Below are 11,140 nucleotides of genomic sequence, written 5' to 3' on the forward strand. Positions count from 1 at the left end.
CTGAACACCATGACTCACAGATTATTGCCCATAAAACAACAGATGTGTCCTTAACCCTGAGCACAAGAAAACTGCAGGAGGAATAGTGACTCTTGTGAATTTTGACAGAGGGATGCCTCACTATGGCATATACTTATTAGACCTTTTGTTGGATGACCTAATGAGTCCTATTGAGTCCTAAAGCAGGACTCATGTCCCTCATGGTGTCTTTTTCAGACATTGAGGGAACTGTATTAGAGCCTGTTTGATATCCTACTCTTTAAAAACCTAAAGTTAAAAGGATTCTGGGGTTCTGTAAAAATGTAACAACCAGGGGTCCTGACAAAGCATGCATGCACTAGCATGTTGAGCCTCAAACATAGGGGAAGGTCTTCACCATCGTTCAGGGTTCCTGTTGTGATCAAAGAGAGCCCAGACATAACATCCCAGTCCAGTGACAGTGAGTCCTGTAGTGCTCTCTAAATGTAGCTGTTATAAATGTGTTATGTGTTATTCTCCTACCAATACAAAGCCAACAACTCCCATAATCCCACCTCACAGCATCCACAGCAGTTCAGCAGGGGCATCTGCTATCTAAGTTTGGCAATGAAAAATGTGTACTGGCACATTGTTCATTGCTTAACTGATGAGAAAAAAAACAGTGAGTCAAATCAAAATCAAAGTGTCAGAGTAAGGGAAACGTAAAACCCCTATTCTGTCTCTTTTAACTTTATGTCATTTCAAAAGATATGCCTGTGTGTGTTCTACATCTGAGCTAAAAATAATAATAATTATTATTTTTTTAAAAACTAACCGCAGAGTGAAGTCCAACACCCAGAATCCTCTGCCAAGCACATTTCAACAGGAGTACATACTGAGGATCTCATTGACAGAAATTCCTGGTTGTCAGGAACATTTGGTTGTCTAGGTAACACAATAGTGACACCTGGTGGTCATTGATCATACAATAAATGACCGGTCACTTTGGAAGTACAGTGGTCCCTCGCTATAACACGGTTCATCTTTCGCAGCCTCGCTGTTTCGTGGATTTTTTTTGTGCAATTTTGCATGCTTTTCTTTCTTTCTTTCTTTTTTTCACAGCACATTGTATCAGCTGTAGACCATTGTCAATAAATCTCCTCCATACCCTGGCTCCTGTACAGTACAGAATGTGTTCAGCTTGTTAAATTTACATAAATCTTCGATCGTTGGCAGTGTGACTCTGAAGTGCTGCACTGTATGCCTGTAAGTTTTCTCCCCAACAAGCACAACAATGTCGACGAAACGTTTTGCATCATCAAAGGCACCTGCAGTAACACCCAAAAGGCAGAGGAACATGTTAACCACAGCACAAAAAGTTAAAGCTAAAGGAAGGTAGAAGTTACTGTATTTTTCGGACCATAAGGCACACCGGATTATGAGGCGCATTAAACAAAACAAAACAGTCAGATAAGTCAAACTTTCCTCTACTTCCGTACCATTGATTCATTAATGTTGAATTCTCTCGCAGCTGCTCTATTCCCATGTTCTGGACCTGAAAACAGGGTTTGATCTTTGGTTTCATTCTATAATACCGAACTTATTTTTCTACGAATCTTGGAACTTTGAGAGTGTTTAAACATGAGAGAAAAATGTGAAAATGTTCGTGCCTGTCAGAGAAAAGTGTATAAAGTGTGTAGTGAGGGGTTTTACGCCCTTAAAACATCTATAATAATTGTAAACACTGGTTACTTCGCCGATTTCACCTATCACAGGTTATTTTTAGAACGTAACTCCTGCGATAAACGAGGGACCGCTGTACATCTGAATGGCTGCCAAAGGACCTATTCCCCTGTGCACTGATCATCAGTCTCATAAGGATTCCCGCTTTTTTTTACTTCTGTAAAATTTCTTCAGGGTATACAGCTAAATGTACATCTACTCTAAACACGGTGATAGATTCAAATCTCTGAGCACAATACAAGGTCCTTTAGAGAATAGGAGCAAGTCAGTGTACTCCTAGTACCATTCAATAGTGGTAAAGGACTGCACACAGCCTTGTTGTGCTCCAGTGAGGGAGAAGGAGAGGTGGGTCCTATTTGGACTTTCTGTGGGCAGTTCGTGAGGAAGTCTTTGATGCAGGTGAAGGTGGGGAGATTTGGAGATTTGTAAGTCTTGTAATTTGCTGATTAGGATGCCCTGGATGATAACACTGAATGCACAGTTACAGTCACTTAAGAGTGTTATCAGATAGCACCCTCTGTGCTTTAGGTGGTTTAGTACTGTGTGGGTTGTCACATGCTGATCCTAAAGTATGAGTGAATAGGTATTGGAGACAGTTGATACTTAGACCTGCGACAGGCTCCTCCTGTGCCTCCACTTAGTTCTGTAGTCTAACCAAGTGAAAAATCAATTTTAAGACTTTCACATTATAAAGCAAACTTTTCCAGTGAAACACATCTGCTTGGGGCCTCATGGTGTTAACCCAGCCTGTCACATATGTGTTGAAAGATTACACCAAATGGCTTTTTGGTTTGTTACAGTTTAACACTAAGGGGTCCTGACAATACACCACTGTGATGATTGGTGAGTAGAAACAGGTCTTTCTGCAGCCTTCATGTCGCTTCTAACAATGAATGCCTGTTTGTACTTTAAGCTAAACATAGTCTGTGTTATCATTGGCTTGTGAGTCATCTGAAAAAATTGTTCTAACCTACATGAAATGTGCTACACAAACAGAGTTTGACTGATTGATTTTTTTGATTGACAAGTTCAGCAGGATATTTTTTGGCCTACTGTCATTTACACTAACAAAAACATGTGCAGTGTTAAATCATGCAACCAGTCAACTTAATCTCTTGCAGTACATATCTGTGCAGTTCCTGAGTCATACTGAAAAGCATGCCTTTTATCAAGGATTTCACCATCATCAACGCTGCAGGAGAAAAAAGTGATGGTCCCTTGGAGAGTTTTTAGATCAGATAGGTGACGTTTAAAGAATTAAGGCAATGTGCAAGTTGCTGGTTTATTTATTTATTTTTAGTCCTTCCAAGATGTCAATTTGATCCCCATCAGTCACCAACAGCATCCTGGTAAAACAGGTGCTGTAAGGGGTGAAACAAATGGAGCAAACCTGTGCGCTGAAACTTGCAGCTGTACGTGACTGTACATCTAGTACTATTCAGTACTGTGAGAATGATGTGATCAAGTTTTTTTATATAAACATTTTTTTAAACAAGTTTGTGAAATAAATACATAAAAATAGAAAAAATAGTAATTATATATTTGTTTTTAAAAAGTTATAAAAAGAACCCTTTGTTGAGATAAGCAGGACAGAGCAGATCTATTTTGTTGTTGTTGTTGTTGTTGTTGTTGTTTTGTTTTTTTACCAGAAAAGATGGATATGTCTTTCAGCCATTGCTACTATCTGTTTTTTTTAATCAAGTCCTATCATAAAAGGCCTTTTTGTTTTGGACATGACAAGGACATATTTCATGATTTTCATTTTTAAACCTAATGTCTTTCTTGTCTTTCTTAATTTAAAGTGATAAGTATTTGTAAAGATATGCACAAACTGTACAAACCAGTATCATGGCAAATTGTGTAATAGACACACTGTTGCACCATGTCTATTTTTTGCTTTGCCTCTCCAAAATGAGAAAATGGACACGGATGTAGAAGTTGCATTACCAGCAGGGGGAGAGATTTAAAGCCAAGCCTCTGTAGTGAGAAAAAAAAACATATGAAGTACATTCCAGAGTCGTAAATTGCCAAACACAATTAGGCTAGGCGGCTAACATGTACATACATGCAAATGTGTTATTAATGTCAAGCCAAAGCATGAAATGGACACGGTGGACCTGGCGTGGCTATAACACGCTTTACTGTGATATCAGGTTAAACTGACATTGCAAAAGACTGCTTAAAAAATGCTGTAAAATTCCTGAAACCATGAAGCATGGGGATGGGGCTGGATGAAACCAATGACTTGCCAGGTGAAGAGATTCACAGTTATTTAAGATGTGCACAAAGATCATGGGAATACTCAGTGGAAGAGGCAGGATGATTAACCCACAGGGATCTCCATGTGATCTTTGTTTGCACTGATTTATCATCACTATTTGATATAAACTATTATATAGAGTATATGATTTAAATAATTTCGGCATTGTGCAGGGAAGTTCCACCACCTCCTTTGTGTTTTGAGGCAACAAAAGTACCTGGTTTACCTGGTTTACCTGCACTCTCATGGGGTCTACCTCAGACTTTGAAGGAATTCTGCTTTGGACACACTTTTCACGCTGTTCTTTGTTTTTGTAGAAATGAAACATCTACCAGTCTTATCAAAGCATCATTTTGTGAAAAGTTAGGAGGGAATACTGGTTGGTCTGCTTCCTTCACCTATGTACAAACAATGAATACACGAAACCACAGCAACAGTACAGCTAGTTGTTTCACATTGCTGTTGTTTCACAGAATGTAATGATGCAAATATCCTAATCCCTATATTTCACTGAAAATGGCACAGAAAGACACACAAAATATTAAATCTGACTTTTCCCTCTTCAGAGAGCCTGTCTATCTGAAGGACCAACAGGAAGACGTGAGCCACAGGAGAGGACAAATAGATGCAGTTTGCAATTTCTGTACTTTTAGAGTCAACCAGAATGCCAACAGCATTGACCAGAGAGATTTAACTGGCCAATCATGAATTCATTTTATCTAACTAATTACCCTGCCTGTATTATTGACCAACACCTCTTTGGCCAGTAATACTGTAACAATCCTTCTTTGGAGGACCTGCAGAAAAATATACGTTTTATATTGCATTAAATTTGACAAGTTTTATCTAACTTTTTACAGCAATATAAATCTGATTTTCTTTTGCTGATGTTTAGTCTGTGACTTTTTTGTTGGAATGAAATGAAGCAGCATTCCACTCTTTGAGTGTGAAGTAGATGATAGCGCTCCGCCCATCTAGTGGGTGGATCTATTTTCTCAGTATACACAGCAGGAGCCTCAAAGGTGTTTCAAATACTCCACTGAAACCTGCACACTGTCAGCACATCATTAAGAAAGCTGCCAAGATGAGCTCAGCTACGTGTTCAGGTAAGTGACGTCTTGTTAATTTAATTACTTCATGGCATCAATGGTTCTATCACATTAAAAGTATTGTGTTTAATATCATAGCATCAGGAGTTTAAAAACTTCAAATATACATTCAGGACTGAATTACAGTATTTCTGTAGCTATTTAAATAGAAATAAAAAGTATTTAAGATTTGGCACTCAATTTAATACATGTTTATCAATTATTAATCTCAGCAGCAATTTGTTTTCTTACACATCCAAACTGTGTTTCATATGAGCTAAGTTAATGAGAATACTTTTATATAATAATAATTCTAAGGATAGTTTAGACCTGGTGGTTAAATAATGACCCAGTAGAATCAGAATACTACATTTGTCAAATTTTCCCAACAACATAGTGCCCTTAATTTAATATGTGTTAATAAGATATAACTGTTTGGGTGATATAATATGACAAAAACTGGTTTATTTCTTTTGCAATATGTGGTTTCAGTTTGTAATGGTGGATTGTTCTTAATAATAAGAAAAAGTAGGATGGAGACTTTTTAAGCAGGGCTTCACTCTTCTCCACACGTGATCAGCTTCACTGCAACAACCTTCCTTTTCTGAGTAATCAGTGAGACTTTATGTGAGACTTATACTGTGAGCTAATGTGATCTGTCATGACAGTGCCCACTTTGCTTCATCAGCTTTATAAAGTCACTGCATTGTCCTTAATACATGAAGACAATACCTCAGTCGGGTTAATTTAACTGACATTGCCTGCTTAAAAATACAATGTGCCAAGACAGTCCAGCTGATGGTGGTTTGCTTCATCTGCAGAAAGAGGTTAGATAAATAAGGTTTTGATCCTTTCTGTTACGTCTCAGGTTATATCTGTTGCCAAATAACTGACTGTTTGCTATTACTATTTCTTCCAGGTGGCAGGGGTAACGTATTTAATATCATTCTGTTGGGAAACTCTGGGACTGGAAAGAGTGCCTCAGGAAACACCCTCCTGAATGCTGGAAAGCATCAGAGTAGACCAGCTCAGCATTTTTTTTCTTACCCAAGCTCTACACCGGTGACCACAAAGTGTCAGGAGATAACGGTAAAGATGTTTGGGAGATGGGTTAGTGTGGTCGACACCCCAGACTTCTTTTACGAAGACCAACCCGTAGATGAGGAAGAAATCAAGGTGTGTAAGCAGTACTGCAAGTCAAGGCAGCATGTGATATTACTTGTGATACAGCTGGGCCGGTTCACAGATGGTGAGGCAGGAATATTAGAGAAGCTGGAGAACAAGTTTGGCAGGATCAGCGACCGTACAATCATCCTGTTTACACACGGAGAAAATCTGCATTGTGATGTGAAGCAGTTTATTGGTGAACGGATTCATCTCAAGCGCATTGTGGAAGCTTGTGGCGATCGTTACCATGTATTCAAGAACACCTCCAAGAACTCCAGACAGGTCAAGGAACTCTTCGAGACATCTGAACACATGTTTCCAGGTTTCAGAACAAAAAAATCATTCCCACTGATCTGTTGCGGTTAACTTTTGCTAACACACACTGAATGCCCAAATGTTAGTTGTTTATAGTCAGAAAATGTTTCCAGCTTTCACACTATAACCATCAATAAACATCATGTTGTCTGTGAACTTTGTGTTAGCTTTGGCTGATTCAGTCTGAATAATCTTATTTAAAAACTATCTACAAGTTTGTAAAGGGTGGCAAGTACAAATATAATTTTTTGAAGCGGTGTGTAATTTACTGTGACTGTATAATAATTATAATTAAATTCTACTACTGCTAACCTTCCACTGAAATCATACTTTTGCCTTATGTGTAATCTAAAATCCTGGACAAATTTAAGAAACACTTGAAAATTGCATGTCAGATGAAAAGATGGCTTGTATTTCACTTGACTTATAGAAGGGTAAGTAAATTAATCTATTTTGATTGGACCAAATATTAGTCTGGGCTATTCTTCTATTTTTTTTAACCTTGTGCTTGTTTTCAGGGTTTAATCATTTTATTTTACCTGCTCTCTCTGCCCTCTTATCTTCATGTTCGCGCTTCCTTATTCTGATTTCATCACAGCATAAATAGAATAAATATCAGTAAATCAGTCATTTTCCTGCTGTTTCTCATATGAACTGCAATGGTTAAAGCTACAAACTTGTGTCCCCATACTTTAAAACTGCAACACAACACTGTCATTTTACTCAGACTTCACCTCAATTCTCTGACATTAAATGCGTGGCTAATTAGCTTCCCAGGTAACACAGCCAGTTGATGTTAATGCTATTAACATGCTATGCTAATTTATTAGCACCTGCAAATTGGTAAGTCTGCACAAATTACATTTGTTTTTGCTCCAAATTTGCCAACAAAAAGTTGGTTGTGTAGTTTACAACAATTTGATTTTACAGATGAAAAAGCAAACCGATATGAAGTGTTGTTCATGGTGCCCTGATGGTGGTGCCTGCTAACAGTGAATTGACAACATTAGGCAGGGGTCCCCAGTTAATGATGAGGAAACAAGCATGAAAACTCCAAATGGAAATAAATACATGAAACTGTACTGACAATGAAGATAAAGGATGAAACAGAGAAACAACAAGCTAGGCCAGATCAGGGAAGACCTCAATGAGAATTAGGGCCTGCCACCAATGAGTTAATATATTCTGATCCAACATAAGCTTGTTGTGTTCTTCACAATGCCACAGAGGAGGATACATGTTGGCAGATTTTATAGGCGACCAAACATTTCAAAAGTCTGACCAAAACAGACACCACCCATTCTTAACCAAGCAGATCATGCCCCACTGGGTATTATATGCTGTCCTATCCAGCCTAAAAATTCTTTTACTTAAAGATATTACACTTATTAAGGAACTCATTATGTAATTAATTAGGGACATAATAAGGAACTCGATACATTTCTTAGTGAGCAGCTTTTCAATCTAATAACATCAATCACTTGGAACATCCAACAGCCACCATCTCTGAGAGGAACATGGATTTTTCTGGATCCATGCACTGGATGTAAATTTGTTGTGGATAAAATGACATACCAAGGCCTCTACTGCCATCTAATGGCAAAAACGAATACTGCTGTACAATTAGGAAATGCTGTGACACAGCTAAATACATATACATACTTCACTGTACATACTTAATGGTCAGCGCGTACTATGGGACTGGACAATTGGACACAAGAAGCTGCATTCATAAGACCAGTAACTGTGGACAGGATGGGATATCTTCTGAAGTGTGTATAATTATTGTTGGGCCATGACAGATTGCCAGGAGATATCACAGGTACAACTGATCTGATGTGTAAATCGCTATACTATAGAGCCACCTTGTACTGCCCCAACCTATTCCTTGGAAAATACTTAATCACATGAATTCATGAAGTGAATGCATTATTTTAAGCAGAAATTATTCACCTGAACTTTAAAATTTGCATGTCACATCTATCAACCATATATAATATTCATAAATTAAATGGTTATATATTTTCATATACTTTAAAAGCAAGGAGATATGCATACATGCCTCCAGTAAATAAGTGGGTATTAAAATTGTGTTATTATAAATGGATAAGAAAATTGTTGGTAATGATGGTGAAACCATGGCTCTTGGCACTACCTAATAATGCACAAAAAATTAACTTTTTCATTTTTCTTTATCACAAAGAAGTAACACAAAAACACATTGACTTTAGCAGTGCTATTTATCAAGTAGTGTTTATAAATCTGCGTACATACACCAAAGTATGCACATATGTTAGTATTTAACACATGAGCACAGCTGTAATAATTCAGTGTTCCTGTCAGAGCATTATGTGTCTTCACTGTAACTCGCAGTGTTGGATATTTTCCACTAAGTGTCACCGTTGTTTCAGCTGTCAACAGGTATCAGCTGCAGCGTAAATTGATTTGATTTATTTGACAGTGGGTTGTTTGGATGTTTAGTCAACATGCAATGGGAAAAAAAACTTACACCATTTGAAAATATCTCATTATTTGGCTTACAAAAAGGATCCATTTGAATTTATTCTGAGTTTGAAATTTGAGTACAATTACTTCTACAAGTTAAACTACACTTCAAAGTATGAAAGTATGAATCAAAGTTTATGAAATCAGTAACAAATTAATCCAAACTTATTTATTTATTATTATTACTTGACTTCAGATTTGTAGTTGGACTTCCCCATGTTTCTTTTTAAGCATTTAAAAAGAGGTTAAGCTGTTAGATCAAATGTTTTTAGTGCTGTCAGCGTTAATCTCGTTAAAATGACAGTAACGCCACAACCGCATTAATGCAGCAAAACTCCGTTAGCGAGTTGACGCGGATCACCCTGTGTGTTGGGCTAATGAAATACTGCTCTTTTATTTATTAGCATCAAATCACACTAACAGCAAGTCTATATGATGGAATTTCAAAGTCTCTACAGTTTCTGTCCAGCTGCAAATAAAGTAACATCTTAATTAAATGTAAAGAGTTTTCCTAACAAAGCAAAATTATAACAAGTAATGGTAACAGTTTGGGCTGATAGCACATAATTGGGCCTTTACATGCAGTAACGAGGTGTAAAAGTATAAAAATATTTTTTCAGTTTTAAAACCAAAGTACATCAGAAGTATAAAAATCACAATGAAACACGTGGATAAAAGCAACAGATCAGTATTTTATTAGTGTGCTTTGGTTTGCTTCCAGGTGGAGATAAACCTGCCGGGAAACACAAACCGAACTTACCGTACAGAGTTTTTAAAGACTACTTCCGCCGTACTTCTGTACAGTAAGTTCGGTTTGTGTTACTATATTTCCTGTGAACCTTTATGTCCATTTGAATGGACACCAAAGAGACTTTGACTTTTGAATATAAAAAGTTATGACAATCTGTTGTTATCCTCGTCAGTGTTTTCCTTTCTTTTTCGTTGTAATAAAGATAAGCGGGAAAAAGGCTTCTTTTCCCATAAGCTTTCATAAAAAGAAATACAGTTAGCAATTTGCAGTCTCATGAGGTAAAACTGCAGTCAGATAATATGTTATCTAATATAATAGTGCCGTATTAGATAACATGACATTATCTGAGGTTATCATTATCAAGTCATAGCATCATGTTAATTGATTTTTTTATAGTGGGAAAGAAAAATGCTAACGTGCTCTGTACATAACAGGTTTTTATACCCAAAAAGTCTAAATCTCCTACCAAAGTCTGGCTTCCATCCAGCTATCAATAAAAGCTCAAATGTAAAAGCAGACAGAAGCAGAGACACAAAACTCATTTAACAGTAATATTTCATTATTATTTCTCTTGAATGAGGCCTGTGTGTCGCCTGCAGTTTTGTAACTTTCTTCCTCATATTTTCCTGTTTCAGTGTTTCTGGCAGTTTACATTATATTAAGAAGAAAAAGTAAACAGATTTAAAAAAACAAAACAAAGAGTGAATATTTTGAATTCTGTTAATTTCCAAAGCAGGGAAATGACATCAGCCACAAGTTTTTCATTAAAAGAGCTGCACTACGACTCCTGGGGAAAAGAACCACACTTTAGTTTAATTCAGTTCAATTCAGTTTTATTTATGTGGTGCCAAATCACAACAGTTGCCTCAAGATGACATTTTTGGAAGTTTTCAGAGGGTTTTTTTTTTTAATCAATCAATCAATTTGTTAATAAGCACATTTAAAAGCAACTCAGGTTGACCAAAGTGCTGCACATAGTAAAAAAGTAAAAAGTGGAACAAACACATACAAAGAACAAAACAATAACTCAGTCACAATTAAAAGCTAGTGAGTTAAATTCACATTTTTTTAGCTCTCATCACAATTACAAAAATAACACAGACACTGGTTTTGGTATGGCTGAGTTATTTACAGTTATATAAACTTATATGTCTATGGCCTTAGCAATCCATAGGAAATCCTGCTGCTTACTTTTCAGTTGCCTTTAGCTACACAATTGAATTTGCATCACGATGTCTCATCACTTTAACATCTTTGTTTCTGTCCTACTTTCCTTACTCATATCTGCTGTATTTTAATGCATGTAACTGAGCCAGAGCAGCAATGATCTGATGTGTCAGCTGTTCTCTGAAC

At 36.9% G+C, this 11,140-nt stretch overlaps 1 protein-coding gene across 1 annotated transcript; it reads left to right on the forward strand.

The window, feature by feature from the left end:
• The first annotated feature begins 5,009 nt into the window (after positions 1-5,009).
• On the forward strand, positions 5,010-7,097 carry LOC146705426 (GTPase IMAP family member 7-like). The gene is made up of 2 exons (XM_085465190.1): positions 5,010-5,067; positions 5,969-7,097. Exons 1-2 carry the CDS (start codon positions 5,046-5,048, stop codon positions 6,580-6,582), a joined length of 636 nt encoding a protein of 211 aa, XP_085321316.1. The 5' UTR covers positions 5,010-5,045; the 3' UTR covers positions 6,583-7,097.
• The last annotated feature ends 4,043 nt before the right edge of the window (positions 7,098-11,140 follow it).

This window comes from Copadichromis virginalis, linkage group LG7 (genome assembly GCF_057382275.1).
Source record: "Copadichromis virginalis isolate Kocher_CV1m ecotype Utaka linkage group LG7, C_Virginalis_male_GT1.1, whole genome shotgun sequence".
NCBI lineage: Eukaryota > Metazoa > Chordata > Actinopteri > Cichliformes > Cichlidae > Copadichromis > Copadichromis virginalis.